Raw genomic sequence first — 18,632 nt, forward strand, 5'->3', positions numbered from 1 at the left:
TTCTTGTGTGAGAAGGCTTATTAGAAATTGGACTGGGCGGGATATAAGTATCCCTTATTCCCGCCCAAATCGAGCATTTAGATGAACGAAAGCAGCCATGGCGGGGTTTGTGGAACAACGTCGAAGCCCGCCCTTCTTTTGGATGGGTCCACGCGCCAGCTGGAAGATTTCTTTAGTTTTGTCTTATATGTATAGAGGCTTGGGCCCCGGTTGTCAGGCCCAAGTACAGTGACAGTCCATGTTATGATCATTCCCTCTATAAAAGGAGAGGTCAACCCCTTGTAAAAAGTACCTTTCAAACATTTAATGAGAATATTCCTTTTGTGATATTTTTAGTACTCTGCTAGGGTTTACTTTCTGTCAGTTTCCAACGTCAGAACTCCCTAGTACGGAACATTGGCGCCGTCTGTGGGGATGCAATGGTTCATCCGTCAACCGCCCTTCTCCATTGACAATTTTACTGATTTGTCCACAAAGTTCTTAACTAAATTCTCCGCCAATAAAACTACCAAGGCAACCATGTTTGATCTTATTAGCATACATCAACAGCCAGGGGAGAAGCTCAAGAACTACATGGCGCGATTTAGTAAAATGGCCGTTCAACTGGAGGAGGGCAATCCGGATGTTTGCCTTGCGTCTTTCAAAAATGGTCTTCGGGCGGGTGACTTGAATCGGGACTTGACGAGGCGACCAGCAAAAGACATGATGGACCTTCGTGCTCGTGTTCAGGAATTCATATTAATTGAGCAGGATGATCAGAAAAAACAAGAAAGAGAGGAAGGACGCAAGCAAGCCCATTCCGGCGGGGTTTCGCAGGATAAACCTAAGGCAGGGAAGGAAACCAGGGTAGCACAAACCCCCCGTGTACCAAGACAGGGACCATATCAAAACTCCAAACCAGGATTTCAAAATACATGGCACCGTAATTCTCAAGGTCCCGCTGCAGCCACAACTGGTCAGCATGGTACTGCGCCAGCTCCAGTTCCACTTACAAAGTTAAATGCGCCCTTAAGCACCATTTTAAGGGCCGTTGGGCAAACGAATGTTGTGCAGTACCCACCACCCTTGCGGCGACCGCCAGCTAATGTAGATACCAATAGGTGGTGCGAGTACCACAAAGCGTTGGGGCATACGACGGATAATTGTTGGAATTTGAGGCGGGAAATTGATCGATTGATTAAGGCTGGTCATCTGGCAAACTTCGTTAAAGACACAGCAACGCCAGAAGTCGCTAGGATCACCCAAGGAGACAAAGGCAAAGGCAAGGAGATAGTGGAAGAGTTGGGCGATCCTGTTGGGGAATGTTCATCTATTGCAGGAGGATTTGGCGGGGGTGCAATTTCAAGTAAGGCTAGAAAGCGCTATGTGGCGGCAGTACACTCAGTACATGAGGCAAGCGAAAGCGAGTGTTGGGTGAATCATTCCCCTATCATATTCACTCCTCAGGATTTTGCGCACGTGATTCCCCACGACAACGACCCAATTGTGGTAACAATCAGGGTTAACAATTATGTCACGAAGAAAGTATTTTTAGACCAGGGGTCTTCGGCGGATATCATTTATGGTGATGCCTTTGATCGCCTGGGGCTAAAAGAGTCAGACTTGAGGCCGTATAAAGGAACCTTGGTAGGGTTTACAGGGGACCGTGTCACTGTTCGAGGATATGTGGAAATACCAACTGCTTTTGGCGAAGGAGAGTTTGTAAAGAAATTTCAAGTGAAGTACTTAGTCCTGGCGTGCAGAGCCAACTACAATGCACTCTTGGGACGAGACACCCTCAACAAGCTATGTGCGGTCGTTTCAACAGCTCATTTGACTGTTAAATATCCAGCCTGCAATGGAAAGGTTGGGGTATTACATGTGGACCAAAATGCAGCAAGAGAATGTTATTTAAGAAGTGTGGCGCTTTATGGGCGTAAGGCCGCCAAAGAAAGTCACAGAATCACAGAAATCTTTCCGCAAGAGGGATTCAGTTTGGATCCAAGAGACGATGCTGATGATTTCCGCCCACAACCTCTGGAAGAAACCAAGCAAGTGCAAATTAAGGATAAAGATTTAAAGATTGGCCGCAGTTTGACAAAGGAACAAGAGGAAAGGTTGATCACGCTGCTGGGTGATAATTTGGATCTCTTTGCATGGACCATCAATGATGTACCAGGGATTGACCCCAATGTGATCACTCACAAATTGGCTATTCGACCAGGGGCGACCCCAGTCATCCAGCCAAGGCGGAGAATGAGTGATGAAAAGAATAAGGCAGTACAATTAGAGACAGAGAAACTAATCAAGGCTCGCTTCATCCGTGAGGTGCAGTACCCGACATGGCTCGCCAATGTTGTGATGGTCAAAAAATCCAATGGGAAGTGGCGAATGTGCACGGACTACACAAGCTTGAACAAAGTGTGTCCTAAAGATTCATATCCACTTCCCAATGTCGATAAGCTTGTGGATGGAGCGTCGGGGAATGAACTTTTAAGTCTCATGGATGCTTATTCGGGCTACAATCAAATCATGATGCATCCATCGGATGAAGAGAGTACAACATTTATGACCAATCAGGCGAATTACTGTTACAAGACAATGCCTTTTGGATTGAAGAATGCAGGAGCTACGTACCAACGGCTCATGGATAAAATCTTTTCAAAACAAGTGGGCAGGAATATGGAGGTATATGTGGACGACATGATCGTAAAGTCCGCCAGGGCTAGTGATCATGGCGGCGATCTTAAGGAAGCGTTTACTCAATTAAGAACATATCAAATGAAGTTAGATCCTGAGAAGTGTTCTTTTGGGATCCAGGGAGGAAAGTTCTTGGGATTCATGTTGACATCGAGAGGAATAGAAGTGAATCCTGATAAGGGAAGGGCGATCTTAGAGATGAAAAGCCCAACAAGTGTCAAAGAAGTTCAGCGTTTGACAGGACGAATGGCCGCCTTGTCACGTTTCTTGCCAATGGCGGGTGACAAAGCGGCCCCATTCTTCACATGCTTAAAAAAGAATTCAAAGTTTCAGTGGACAGAGGAATGCGAACAAGCTTTTACCAAATTAAAGGAATCATTGGCCACATTGCCAGTACTTTCCAAGCCAACACCAGGCTTTCCATTAGTGCTCTATCTAGCAGTTACTGACAAGGCGGTGAGTACAGTGTTGCTCCAGGAAGAGGGAAAAAAGCAGAAAGTTATATATTTCGTGAGCCATACTTTACAGGGGGCAGAGTTGCGGTACCAAAAAATTGAAAAGGCTGCATTGGCGATTTTGAAAACTGCGAGGCGCCTTAGGCCTTATTTCCAAAGTTTCCAAGTTAAAGTTAAAACTGATGTCCCCTTAAGACAAGTACTTCAGAAGCCCGATTTGTCAGGGCGATTTGTTAGCTGGTCAGTGGAATTGTCAGAATATGACATACAATATGAGCCAAGGGGCCAAGTCACAGTTCAAAGTTTGATCGACTTCGTGGCGGAATTAACACCCACGGAAGGCGAGAAGACTCGAGGAGAATGGGTCCTATCTGTGGATGGATCCTCTAATAAGACTGGAAGTGGGGCTGGGATAACAATTGAAAGTCCAGACAAAATGATCATTGAACAGTCTCTAAAGTTCGAGTTCAAGGCGAGCAACAATCAATCTGAGTATGAGGCTTTGATTGCCGGCTTAAGGCTAGCCATTGAGCTGGGGGTCCAAAAGTTATTTATCAAGGGAGATTCGCAGTTAGTGGTTAAACAGGTGAAAGGCGAGTACCAAGTAAAGGATCCGCAACTTTCCAAATACTTGGAAGTGGTACGCAGATTGATGATGGAGGTCAAAGAAATTAAGATAGAACATGTCCCGAGGGGCCAAAATGAGAGGGCAGATGTGTTAGCAAAATTGGCGAGCACAGGGAGATTGGGCAATTACCAAACAGTCATTCAGGAAACCCTGCCTCGCCCGAGCATTGATTTGGTAGAAATAAAGTTGAAAGCAGTCAAGTCAGTAATTGAAGGCGAGCCTTCTTGGATGGAGTCAATCAAAATCTTCCTAGAAAACCCTCCAAAGGATGACGATGTGAACTCAAGAGCAAAACGAAGGGAAGCCAGTTTTTACACAGTGGTGGATGGTGAGTTGTATCGGCGGGGAATTATGTCCCCTATGCTCAAATGCGTTGACACCAAGAACGCCCATGGAATAATGGCGGAAGTCCATGAAGGTGTTTGTTCAAGCCATATAGGCGGGAAATCCTTGGCGGTGAAAATCGTGAGAGCTGGATTTTATTGGCCGACAATGAAGAAGGACTGTCTTGAGTATGTTAAGAAATGTGAAAAATGCCAAGTCTTCTCTGACTTGCACAAGGCTCCGCCAGAAGAGTTAACAACCATGATGGCGCCTTGGCCATTTGCTATGTGGGGGGTAGACATTTTGGGACCATTCCCAGTAGCGAAGGCACAAATGAAGTATATCATCGTGGCGGTTGATTACTTCACTAAATGGATAGAAGCCGAGGCGGTGGCAACTATCACGGCTGCCAAGGTCAGGAGCTTCTTGTGGCGAAGGATTGTTTGTAGATTTGGGGTCCCCAGGGCGTTAGTAATGGATAATGGAACACAATTCACAAGTAGTGTTACCCGGGAATTTTGTACAGAAATGGGAATCGAGATGCGATTCGCCTCTGTAGAACATCCACAAACCAATGGGCAGGCTGAATCGGCTAACAAGGTTATCCTGAAAAGTTTAAAGAAGAAACTGGATGAAGCAAAAGGGCTTTGGGCGGAGGAACTACCAGGCGTTCTTTGGGCATACAACACCCCTGAACAGTCAAGCACAAAGGAAACCCCGTATCGTTTAACTTATGGGACTGACGCCATGCTCCCAGTTGAAATTGAAAATCAAAATTGGCGAGTGGTTCGGTTTAATGAGAATGACAACGGGGAAAATTTAATAGCAAATCTAATCATGCTGTCCGAAGAACAACGTGAGGCTCACATAAGGAATGAGGCGGGAAAAGTGAAGGTTGCAAGAAAATTCTCAACGAAAGTAGTGCCTAGAAAAATGAGGGTAGGAGACTTAGTGCTCCGAAAAAATACAATACCCGATAAACACAACAAACTTTCACCCAACTGGGGCGGGCCTTACAGGATTATAGGTGATGTTGGAGGAGGAGCTTATAAGTTGGAACAACTAAATGGTCAAAAGGTTCCACGAACATGGAACGCCTCTCATCTCAAGCAGTATTTTAGTTAATAGAAACAACCAAGGGTGAATGAAGTCGCACTCTTTTTTCCTTTCTTTGGAGAGGTTTTTAATGAGGCGGCATGTAAAAAGAATGGGACAATTGTTCTCATGTGAAAGAAAATTAATGAAAAGGTTATTTCAACAAAATTGCCTGTATTTTTTAATTCAATATAATTTATATTACGAGTTCATGCAATGCAAATCGTATCAAAGTATGCAATACTGCGAGTAAACCTTTCGGAATAAGAAAGTGTCGCCATCAAATGTTAAAATCCTTGGCAATTCTAGTGGCCACTAGAAACCAAGCCTCGTCGAAAAATCGACTAAGGTATGCAAACCAAAGTAACAACAAAAGTTAGTAACAACTCAAAGTAACAACAAAAGTTAGCAACAACTCAAGGTAACGACGAATGAACTTAAAATGGTATTCATTAAAAGTAAGGCAAAGGGGGCGACGCCCGTACATAATTTGGAATGATGATAAAAGACAGGGCAATGCCCAAAGCAAAATTCTAACTTCATGAAAAAAAAAAAAAATTCAAGCCAGGTTCTCATTGTTGGCATTGTTGCCCTGGCTTGTCCCAGCTTGAGGGTCTTCCTTCTCGTGATCCTCGATCTTGTGCTGCTCATTCCCATCCTCGCCACCTTCTTCAGGCTCACTTTCATCATCGAATTGGGGAAGGAGGTCGAGGCTAATGTCATCATCACCAACTACTTGACCATCTTTGATCTCCTTCAGCCACCCAATACGGGAAAGATCAAAGCCCGGCTCAACCACACTAATCTGCTCTTTGGCCGCCAGAAAGCCTTGAGCAAACTGGAGAGAAGCACGCCCCAAGATGGAAGCGCTTAGGCGTTCGTACTTCTTTTCCAGTTTTTGGCACTTGGCCTGAACAGCAGTGTGTTTGTCGTTGATAGTTTCTTTCAGAGATTTGGTCTTTTGGAGAAGCAAGTCAGAAGCCGCCAAGTCATCAGTTAACTTAGCACACCTTTCCTCAGCAGCCTTCAGGTTTTTGTTGGCGGTCTCAGCATCGGCTTTTGCTTGCTCATAGGCAGTCTTATAGTCAGCCGCCTTCTTTTCATAACGGTTCTTGGTTGCTATCAACTCCTTCACGCACTGAGCCATTCCCGCCACAGTACTGGCGGCAGAGAGCGCATGATGGATCGCCACAGAAGCAATGTTGGGAGGGCCTTGACCGGAAACATCCTTGTGAATCCGGTTGTCAAAGGTTCGATTCATAAAATCCAATCCGTTGAAGTGAGGATCAGATAGGTTCAGCAAAGGGGGAGGAGCCTCGCCACCAATAGCTGAGCTAGGGCCAGCTTGGACGAATGGAGTTGAAGGGAGGTTGATCAGTGCGCCTGAATCCGGTTGATGTGGCGGGACATTGTCATGCCCCTTCTTTTTCTCAGTCGGACGACCTTTTGGGTCAAGAGTTGATTGGTGAAGAGGTTTAACACCAGCAGCGCTCGAAGTTTTTTGGCACATTGGGTCCCTGACGTTATCAGAGCCCGAAGTACCTTCATTCTTTTTCTTTTGCTCAGTCTCGGCGGCCCTTTTCTTCGCCGCCGCAGCAGACTGGGCGAGGTATTCCTTCATCTTGAGGGGGTTGGCATCAACCTTGCTTTTTCCCATCGTGGCTGCATGGAAAACATCAATTAGGCGAGGTACATAAACAAAGAGAAAAACAAGTTGTGCAAAAATTATAAACTTACTAAAAAATTGATTTAAAGTGCCGGATTTCGACGCTTCAATCAAGTCATGACCAGAGATCACTGGTAAGGTGCGGAGGTAATCGGCGACGGCTTGCTCGGATTCATCCAAGGCGTCGTATGAAACGGATATTTTTCGGCGAGGGTTTTTTGTCCAGTAAAAGGGGAAAAGAGGGTGGTTATTGGAATCTCGAAACAAGTTATTCATTTCAGGCGACTCCATGACTTTGAAATATTTTTTCTGCCACACTTTGTAATGGCTTTTAAGGGCGGTGAATCGGCTCATGTTCTTGCGAGCCAAAAGGGGAACCCACTTGACAGATGTAGGTTTTGTGGTGACTGTCTTATAAAAAAGGAAAAATAAGGGATAGGTGGGAGTGCAACTCAAATGTTCACAGAGAATTTCAAAGCAGCGTATGAAACCCCAGGCGTTGGGTTGGAGTTGACAAGGCGCCACGTTCAAAAAGGTAAGAACGTGGCATATGAAGGGCGAGAAAGGGAGTTTGATATTCAAATCCAAGAAAAAATAACCATAAATAAAAAAGAAATCGGGCGATTGATCAGTGGGTTCCTTGCGAAAAAGAACGCAATCGTCATCGCCACATGGAAGAACATTTAACAGGTGATCTTCGTTATTTGAGGTGGCGGGATTTATCTTTGTAAACCCTTGAGAAGATATTCGAAGCGAGCTGATGCTCCCAAGGCTACCCCAGATGGAGCGCCAAAGACACTTATCTTCAACTAAATGCGCATTGGAACGCCATTCGGGCGAAGACAAATCTCCATTAGAGGAGAGAATAGAATCAACGGAGCCGGCGGGACCGGAATCCTCGTGAGTGGAGGGCGAGGATTGTATTTCGATAACGGTGGGGGCAGAAACTTCCCCCTCCGTAGAAGGGGAAGTGAGCTCTAAGGAGGAAATGCTAAAATTTTGTGTCGACATGCTGGGTAATTTCATAAAAATAAAAAAGAAGATGAACAGGTCCAAACACAAAGAAAGAAGAAGACACAGTGTCAAGAAAAGAGAAAGAGGAAGGACTCACCGGAGGAAGAAGCGGAGGATTGAGTAAAGAGAACGTCGGCGATGGGGGAGCACCGCGCAATGACGACGGCCGGGGTGAGCAAGGTTCACCGGAGAGCAAAGAAGAGAGGGAAAGCTGCGATGAAAAAGTTGTCAGAGCAAAGGTTTTCAGAAAAGTGAAAAGTGAAAGGTAAAAAGGGTATTTATAGAAGAAAAAGGAAGAGAGAGAATGAGTGGGAAAAACTGCGAAGGATCGTGGGATCGTGGGTTCGAAATTTGAAAACGTATGAAACGAAAAGACGTAACTCCTCGAGACGCACAACGACATTTATGGCAAATGATGGCAAAATCCCGGAAAAGAAGGATACGTGCGTCAGTTGAAAAGACGTGTTTGACAGGTGTGATAACGGCGAGATATCGACAAAGATAAAGAATGGCGACATATAAAGGAGCATGAAAATGGCGAGAATTCATACGCTAGAATGTGACGACAGACCCATGACTACAAAGAATGGCGATACACTGTAAAGACGTCTCGACTCAAGGAACCTAAGTCTCATGTCTTGGGGGGGCATGTGGACTGGGCGGGACACCTACACAAGTGAAAGAACGGCGACACAATTATCAGAAGAACGAAGTAAATGATAAAGGTAGGCGACGAAGCAACATATAAAGACATTTCGACTCAACTTACTTAAGCCTCATGTCTTGGGGGCATGTGGACTGGGCGGGATATAAGTATCCCTTATTCCCGCCCAAATCGAGCATTTAGATGAACGAAAGCAACCATGGCGGGGTTTGTGGAACAACGTCGAAGCCCGCCCTTCTTTTGGATGGGTCCACGCGCCAGCTGGAAGATTCCTTTAGTTTTGTCTTATATGTATAGAGGCTTGGGCCCCGGTTGTCAGGCCCAAGTACAATGACAGTCCATGTTATGATCATTCCCTCTATAAAAGGAGAGGTCAACCCCTTGTAAAAAGTACCTTTCAAACATTTAATGAGAATATTCCTTTTGTGATATTTTTAGTACTCTGCTAGGGTTTACTTTCTGTCAGTTTCCGACGTCAGAACTCCTTAGTACGGAACAGAAATATTGTCATTGTGCTTGGTTCATGACAAGGTGTTTTAGAAAATTCCAACTCGTGACATGATGTCAAAATATCAGGCATAATATTAAAAAAAATGAATGCCTCATAAGTCATAAAATAATATATTGCAAATAATCCATTTTTACTTAATTGACATAAGTTTCATTCGCATGTGATAGATATATATATATATATATATATATATATATATATAGTGACGATGTGGCATGCCATGAGTGGGAGAGGGAGGTTAAGAAACGCGTGTGAAGATGAGTAAAGTTATCTTCACACCTCTTAAATGAGGTGGAAAGAGGTAGAAGATGAAAGAAATAGAAAGAAAAGAAAAAGTAAGAAAGAAAAAGTATAAGATATGATAAATAATAAGATGAGAGAGATAGAAATAAAAATTGGTGGAAATGCAGTGTTTATAAAAAAAGTTGTGTATATATCATTACCCTGTGAAGATAGTAAGGAATCAAGGGATGATGATTAAAAAGAAGGTGGTGGTTATGTTGCTCCATGGCAATTGCATGTACGGTAGAGGTTTTGATTTTAACCAATTCTGACATTTTTGTTTTGTGGAATTTGAACCTGCCACTAGCATGCAGGCGGTAGTACTAGCCACTAGGCTAGTAAATATAGGATATGAATTTTGATTTATTTACCCCTAATTTTACTCTTGTCTTTCATCTTTTTTTTTTATCATTCTTTCTTTTCATTAAGGCATGTTTTTCAACTTTTTTTAGAAATAATAGTATAAAAATCATTCATGTAATTCTTACTCAACAACTTAATTTTTTGGGATAATTTTATTATTTGACATGATATTAAAGCTTTAATCATGAAACGGTTTGTCGTTATAGTTCGATCTTTGTCATTCATAATTTTTCTAATAAAAAATATTAAAGCACATGTTAGGCGAGTTTGTGCATTCTCTACACTTCAAGTCCAAATAAGTTTTTGCACGATGAAGTGTGTTAGAAATAATAATCATTCATGTGTCTCTTGTCCTACAATTTAAATTTTTGGGATAATTAGTTGTTTAAGAATTATATTTATATTTTATGATATTAAAATTCCTGAGAAATGTTCAAATGTGAATCATATTATTATTATTTTCCAGCTAAAAGCTTGAAAAATAATATTCAAGAAAATCATTTGCCATGTATTTTAATTAATGTCAGGGCCGTGTACAGACAACTTGGGGTCTTAGGCGAAAATGTCAAAGTTATTTTTTTTATAAGAATCTTGAAGAGATTTAATGTATTATATAAATTATTAATTTTTATATTAATTTTCTAGGTTTTCGGAGCTTTGAAATCATTTATTAAAGTTTTATAATGAAATATTTCTAACATTTCGCTTCAATAAATAAGATACTCAATTATTCAATCTATCTTGTAACAATATTGTTGATTTAACCAAAATCTAAAGTTTTAATAGAACTTGAAACGTAAGGAATGAAATACTGAGAGGTTTTGCAACACTTTAATATCACGTATCTTATTTGATAATTCAATTTAAGGTAGAAACAATGAATTTTTTTTAGAGAAAAAACAATGAGTGAAACTACAAATATACAAGTAAAAAAAACTAACAATTACGAGTAAACACAATTAATTTTTTAATTTTGAAAATGTAAAAATAACGGATACTTTTTTAATTAGTTTTTTGAAAAATGTAAATTTGATAATTTAAAATACTACTACTAATAACTGTTAAAGTTGCATTTCCCGCATTTCACTTTCGAGATCCCACATTTTATTGTCCATATCACAGTTCAGATGAAATGATTTGTTGCTGTTTTATTACATCTTTTAAGTCTTAATAGAATATACTATAAGGTAAAACCTTTTTGGGCCTTAGGCAATTGCCTAATTAACCTAAAGCATTACACGGCTCTGATTAATGTTATGAAATTCAATTCTACTATAGCCTACATGACATACTTGGTGACTTGGTATATATATATATATATATAGAAAGAGAGAGAGAGGAGTGATGATGTTGTGGAAGGGAATCCGTGAGTCACGTTGTGATGATGGTGCCTGGCCGTTGGGGATGATGGTGCAAGGATGAGTAGTATCAACTCACCTTTCAAAATTGCTTCTCAATATATTATTCTAAGACTAATGCTAGCAACCTTCTCTTTACAACTCTCCTTAGTTAATTAGTTTGAAGTTAGGTTAATTTCACTATATTGAGAGTGTTATTCAACATTAACTATAATCAATTAATGGTTGAAAAGAAAGTGATTTAAATAATTGCTCCACCAAAACTTAAATGTCTCCATGCATACACAATATTACTCCCAATGCACAAGAGTGGAGATGAAGATGAATTTAGTTTTTTTTTCTTTTATATTTTTGCGACTTCGTTGAACAAAGATATTCGAGATCCGCCAAAAAAGAGCGAATAGACCTTGAATGTGATGGTAGTCAATCGCATCCTCGATGCCATCCACGAAAAGAGTTATAATCTTCTCTGCCATGCTTCGTCGTTCCTCTACTTTTATTAGTGTATTTCATTCGAATAGCTTTAAGAATTGGATTGATCTATCTTTATTGTACATTGGCTTATCAGAAAAAAAAAAAAATTAAATTGTGAGTTTTAAATAAAATGAGTTTTAGTGTTGCTCCCCCCATGTCCTTTTACGTAAAGTTCTCTTTTCTTATTTTGGACCTACAGAGTGTGGTGTGTATTAGACTAACTACCATACCATGAATGTCTAATGATAATATGGTAATGAGTTTTATCTATGAATTTTAGTAACTAACAAATTTAAACTAACAGCCATTCATGTTTCGATATTTAAATTAGGTTATCAATTTAAAAATTCCAAATTAACAATTTAACACTCAAATTTCGCTTATTTCTTCATATCGCACTTTTTAATGTGAGTGAAATTTGACTAAAAATGAAGTGTTATTATTCATTATGTAAAAAGAGAGAGAGTAATGAACCTCTGCGTACAAAGGTGGTGGAGATTAGAAAACAATTGAGAAAAATGAAAAATAAATTATGCTACGTGTCAGCAGTAATAGGCAGTTGCAGTTCTCTCTTTTTAAAATGAAAATTGAAATGATGTTCCAAAATAAATTAACTTTCGTTCCTAGTAATGTAAAATCGAAACATAAAACATATTTCAAGAATTTTAAATGCGGAAGCAAAAATTATATTCCACAAACTCATTTCGTAGAATGTACCATAAATTAAAATGTAGGATTGAAGGAGGGTGGTTAGAGGCATTTTGGAAAAATGAAAAAGAAAATGGTATAAAGATGTAAATTAAAGGAATGGTATTTATGGTTTTGCCGAATTCCTAAGGTGCCCCTCTAGTGTCAATTAGAAATAAAATATAAAAAAAATGAATAGTTAAAATTTGCATAGTAAATACAAAAGCAATCATCGAGATTAAAAAAATAGGGTTAATTAAGTTTTTGTCACTGTATAATAGGCGAAGTTTGATTTTCGTCTCTCACCGGAGTAAAGTTTAGATTTACAATGTTTGGAAATTTCCTAGTTTTAGTCCTCATCTCAATCCTCCTTACACGGAAAATGATTAGAAAACAGCGCCCCTCTTAAGCCATAGATCGAGTGAAAATAGGAGGATCCAAAGCAATATGGCGATTTGACGGTGCAGAGATGGAACGCGAGCAGCGAACCACCCGATGACCAAAACTGAGTAGCCAGGAGTTGCGTTCTACCGTTTTACCAAATCACCATATCTCCTTTAGCCGTCAATCGTGTCCCTCCATCCGCCGTCATTTCCAACCGTCCATGCCCTTTCTTTTATGCACCGATGCTCAGATATGCGTGACTCCGTCAGCCGTTTGCGGTCTGCCATTCGTTTCCAGCTGTCAACGCCTCTTCGTCCGCGCACCTCTGTTCATATGTCTGCGACTCTGCCCCCGTTTGTGCTCCACTGTTCGTGCTCCGCTATCCACCGGTTCAGATTTGAGCGATTTTGTGTACTCTATTTCTTTGTGCCAATATGGGAGGCTATGTTTCTTCGTTCCAGTTTGGGAGGATCTGTGCGAATTCATGTTTTTTTTTCAAACACCAATAAAATACATGCTATTTTTTAAATAAAAAATTATTGAACATTTTGATATTTTTCTTTCTAAAAAATACATACTTTTTAGTGACTTGAAAATACTTCTAATGTGTTCCAATTTTAATGACCTTTTATGTTAAAAAAAAAATTCATGACCTTTTTTTTATCAACCATGATTCCGTCATTGCATTCTCACTACGTTTTCCCTTTTTTTATCAACCATTATCTTACTAATTGTTTGATCATTCCAGAAATATTTGTAACCTTTTTGTTGGGACCACTACTTGAGATTTGATTCCTTTTCTTCACCCACACTGACGAGTTCAAAAAAAACACGCACATTGACATTTTCGCCGCAAGATAAGTGCAGTTTTCAAAGTTGCTTCCCAATACCCCTATTGTTCTTAAAGTAGTGCTAGTAATCCTCTTTTTTCAACTCTATAATTAATTGGTTTGAAGTTATGTTAATTTCATATTACTAAGAATGTTATTTCACATTAATTTTAATCAATCAATGAATGAGTGTTGAAAAGAAAGTAGTAATTAAAAGAAGTGGTTTAATAATTGCCCAACCAAAACATAAATGTCTCCATGCATTCACATTATTATTTCCAATGCCCACCAAAAGTTTAAATTTGTCTAACTTTGTCCATATATTTTGTCCACTTTATCTAATTGTTTGTTTTTTAGCAATAAAATATCCATTTGGTAATAGAAATTGTTAGATCCAATGATCTCTCAGGTCTTCTATCTCTTTATTTTTGTAAGATAAGAAGATTTTTTTTTGTCTCATGTGGAACACTATGATTATAGTTAGGAATCACGTAGGGTCTGTGCCTATAAAAAAACGTAGAGGGTATGTGTATGTTGTGTATGTCTGGTCGTTGCTATCCTTTTGGCTAAAGTTTTCTTTTCTTGTTTTGGGTATGCATGGATATTTCACATAGAGTGTGGTTTGTGATGTAATAGCAACCATGAACAGAGGCAGAGGCTGGGGGTGCATGATCCAGGTGCTACGGTCTATAGAAAATATTAAAATTGTTTATAGAAAAATTTGATAGTGATTGATACTGGAAACACATCGGTTTTTCAAACGGTTAACCAAAAAAAAAATAACCCCACACATAAAACAACATATTTTGGTTGGCCTACTAATACATTCCAGGACATGATTCTCTCCTATCAAGTCCAACTAGAACAACTTGGCTCAAAATGAAATGAAATTTTTTTCTTTCACACACTAAATACACCTCTATTTTATGAGATAAGGAAGAAAAAAATAGAGATATGATAAATATTGTAGTAAAAGTAGGAGTGTGAGTCTCCGTAAGATAACTTAAGTGTAGGAGTTGGAGAAGATATAAATTGGGTAGGAGGAGATCTAAAGATCAATTTCTAGCATGTGCAATTTATATTTCCGATGTACCAAAAAAAGGTAGAAGTGTGAATGAATTAATTCTTAAATAAGATCTTGTGAGTGGTTTAGTATTGAAGGCTATATATGAATAGTTTATCTTACAGACTTACAGTTCAATTTTACTCCATACAAATATATGTATGTATGTATATTTGCTTTAGTTATATCAAATATTGTATATACTTTATTAAAACTTTTGGACCATTTTTTTTTTTGTCTATATCGGAGCCGTTACCAGTTTTTTCTGGTCCATGGTTGCACCACCCCCATTTTGACTTCCTATTGCAAGTTTTCCGATTTTTTTTTTAAATAAAAATACATTTATTAATCACAAAAATTAATTAGAATTAATTTTGTAATCTCTAAACTAAACCCTTCACCCTAAAAATATATTGGACGGAGAAGATGGTGGAGAACGGCGGCTCGTGGCGGTAATGTCGCCGAAGAAAAAAGGAGTAGAGGGTCTTGTTCCTCTCTTCGTTTAGAGCACGATGGTGGTGGTTTCGTGGCTAACGGAGGCCGAAGGACGGAGATATGATCAGTTGCAGGTCGGAGGCTCGCCGGCGGAACGGAAAATTTCTTGAGGGGTTTTGTTGCGGACCGTGTGGGGAGTGCAGTGGTGGTGTTGGTTTCTCCAAATGGTGAGTGGTTCGCCGGAGATCGGAGATTGAAGATGGCGGCGGCTAGGTTTGCCTCTTCTTCTCCTTTCAATTTCCTCTCGGTGGTGCTGGGTGGTCGAAGCCGTGGAGCACTATCGCTGCTCCTCTTCCCTTTCCCTCTCAATCCAGCTCGAGCCCTCCAACAGATCTACACGTCGCGGTGGTGATGGGTGGTTCTTTCTTCATGGAGGACTCAACCACAAATCAAACCCAGAAGAAAAAGCTTCGAACCCCATATCTTCAACACAGAAAACACATAAAGAAGAAGGAAAAACCGAGAATCAAAGCAGCAGAAGTAATCATCAAGCTTGTTTTCAGCTTGTTGATTAGCTTTCATGGGTTTGCTAGATCTGGTGGACCTGGTTCCAATTTTGAATATTTCATCTGTTTCATTTTATTTAGGAATCAGATCTAATTTTTGTTTTCTTTTTCATGTGTATTTTTTTTTTTAATTTCTAGATGCAGAAGAGGTTAAAGGATGAGAAAGAGATGTGATGAGAAACCAGATGCAGAGACGGAAGAGAGGAGGGAAGAGGACTGAGATGAATTGGGTTGAAGAAGGATGGTTGGGAGTAAGATTAAACTTAAGTTTTTGACCTAATTCAATTAACCTAATAATTAATTAAAACTTAAAAATATGTTTTTTGATTTTTTTTTTAAAAAGACTTGCTATTGTGGGTCAAAAGGGAGTGGTGTAAATTTACACCACACAAAAGTGGGAAAGATGACTTATCTATTATACATAAATAGTAATTACTTTTTGCTTCCTTTTCTTTAAAGTGTGTACGTAAGTAAAAAAGTTGACTTAAAGGTAATTAGTAAGTTTGTTTTACCTGTTTTTGGCCATGGAGTTTTACAAAAATGCATGGTTTGAGTAAAATACACTCACCTCTTAAGTTTTGTGAGAATAACCCTCATTTTTATTAAAAATCTACACTTCACCCTAATATTAATTCTAAAATTATACTTTTTTTCGTAAACAGAAGAATATATTAATAAAGATAAAAACTATCCTCATGAAAGAGGAGAAAGCAACACACCCTCCTCTAAAACAACAGAGGGGAAGGAATTCCAAAATTATACTTAGCTCCATTCTTCTCTAAAATCTACAGTTCACCCCACACCCATTAACACCATCCAAAAGCTCCATTTTGAAAAAAAATTCCAAGATATTTTACAAATATTTTTGTGTATTTAATTTAAAATATTTTTCTTTACTCATATTTTTTTAGAACTTTAGAAATGCTATCCTAAAAAATTTTTGAAAATAATAAGTTTCAAATTTAATTATTATTTTTTAGTTAGAGGTATTTAAGATATTTTATAACTATTTAGAATATCTACAAAATTATAGTATATTTATTATTTGGTTAGAGGATAATTTAATCTATCTATTATTTATATTTATATTACTTAATTTTGAGTTAAAGGAATATTCCGTTAGCATCTTTTGGATGGTGTTAATGAGTGTGGGGTGAAGTGTAGATTTTAGAGAAGAATTGAGCTAAGTGTAGTTTTGAGATTAGTATTGGGGTGGAGTGTAGATTTTGGATAAGAATGAGGTTAAGTGTTATTCTCACAAACCTTAAAAGGGATGAGTGTATTTTACTCAAATAGTTTAGATTTGTCTCCCAATAACCTAAAGAGCTTACATTCAAAACAAAAAAAAAAACCTAAAGAGTTTATGAATTCCAGGTTTCAGGCGAGTTCATGTGCTATAAAGGATCTTCTTTTCATCTTCATCACCTTCATCTTCAAGGTAGGAGCGCAACCGCGTGAATTTAATGCTTTGCAACAGTAATAGATGATATTCATGAATTTCCTCTAAGCAAAGGTGAGGGTGAACTGAATATAAGTTTTGCGGTTTTTTGTCATTTCTCTCTATTTAGATGCGTTAATTCATGTTACTTTGGTAATTTTTTAATTTATATTAATTCTTAGAACTAAATATTACTTACTTTGGCTAATGAGATATGTCACTTTAATATTGATATTCAATGATCTAGGTTCATTATCTATAACCTGAAAAACTTATGCATATTAGGTTTCATGTTAACGCATGTGTTAATGGATCCGTTTTTCATCTTCATCACCTTCATCTTCAGGGCAGGAGCGGTTCTGCGTGATGAAGCTCGCCTGCACCAAGCCCTGCTTGATTGCCCTAGTGTCGTGGCTCGATGACAGGCGTTCCCCTGACGCGGACCATTGGTGGAGGAGGAAGTAGGCTATCGGTGCAGACCTTCTCGCACCATCATTTTAGGAGGCTGCCGGCGGGACCCGAACGTACAACAGTGATGATGACAAAAAAATGGGAAGGAAGGGTTATAGAAGCAGAACTGGATCAATAAAAAAATAAATTACATTTTATTTCTTTTTAAAATTTATTAAAACTCCAATTAAAAATATGAAAATTTAGAAAACCTATAATAACCGATAAAACAAACTTAATATATCAATAGGGCCTATATATCAACCTTTGGGTCACTTATCCATAACAATAGAAAGAATAATATTTTGTTGATAAACCAATTCCACCTTCACCTTATGGATAAGGTAGATAATGAATTAATACTCTAAAAAGAAAAAAAACCTCAAATAAAATGAGAAATAAAAACCGTCTATTTTATGTGATGTGGTGTTTATGATGATGATGATGAAGAAGAAGAAGGTGGAGCGTGGAGAGTTTTTTTATCTAGGCATGTGGAGAGGTGGCTGTTAGGGTGCAAGTGCATCCTAGGTCTTGCACCATGCAAGAGCAAAAATTACCTACAATGGTGGGTTTAGTGACCTGTTGATAAATAAAATAAAAAATCAAGATTACAAAAATACCCTTTTACATTTTACATTCTCCCATTACATTAACTCTCCCCTCTGTCTCTCTCTTGTCCCTTCAATATCGTGATCTAGATTTGATTCCGCCCATCTTCAATCAATCAAAAAATTTAAGTATCTAATTATAATTTTTCCACAATCTTCTTTCTCACAACACGATTCAGCATATATAAAATAAAAGTAATCACACTCCACTATCTTTTATAATAAATAATGACCCCACATATTCATAGATGAAGATCAATATGATCAATGCCCAGAATGCCAAAACCGGGAGCGATTAGAATTAAAGAATGAGATGGGTTTGGGAGGAATGGCTATGAGAAGAACATGGAGACAAGGTTCTTCCACCTTGGGTTAGCGTCTCAGAAAAAATACCAGAGTTTGGGTTGAAAGTGAGATGGGTTTGGGAGGTAAAGTGAGGAAGAAGAGTAAGCGACAAATGCAAAACCCAGATATGCATTCGAATCCCTGAAATCAAGATCTGCCTGAAAACCCAGATCGACGTTCAAATCTTTGAAACCCAGATCAACGTTAGAATCCCTGAGCCCCTAATGAAGATGATGAATCTCGCGATGACGGCAAAGACAAGGAGACTGCCAACGGTCCAGACAAAGATACTGGTCATCATCGCTGAAAATCT

At 39.0% G+C, this 18,632-nt stretch overlaps 1 protein-coding gene across 1 annotated transcript; it reads left to right on the forward strand.

The window, feature by feature from the left end:
* Positions 1 to 646: 646 nt before the first annotated feature.
* On the forward strand, positions 647 to 2,748 carry LOC130743771 (uncharacterized; the record flags this gene model as incomplete). The annotated part of the gene is made up of 2 exons (XM_057596001.1): positions 647 to 661; positions 1,597 to 2,748. Coding segments are annotated over exons 1-2 (1,167 nt in total), but the record flags the coding sequence as incomplete, so codon positions are not given.
* Positions 2,749 to 18,632: the final 15,884 nt, after the last annotated feature.

Source organism: Lotus japonicus, chromosome 3 (genome assembly GCF_012489685.1).
Source record: "Lotus japonicus ecotype B-129 chromosome 3, LjGifu_v1.2".
Taxonomy (NCBI): Eukaryota; Viridiplantae; Streptophyta; class Magnoliopsida; order Fabales; family Fabaceae; genus Lotus; species Lotus japonicus.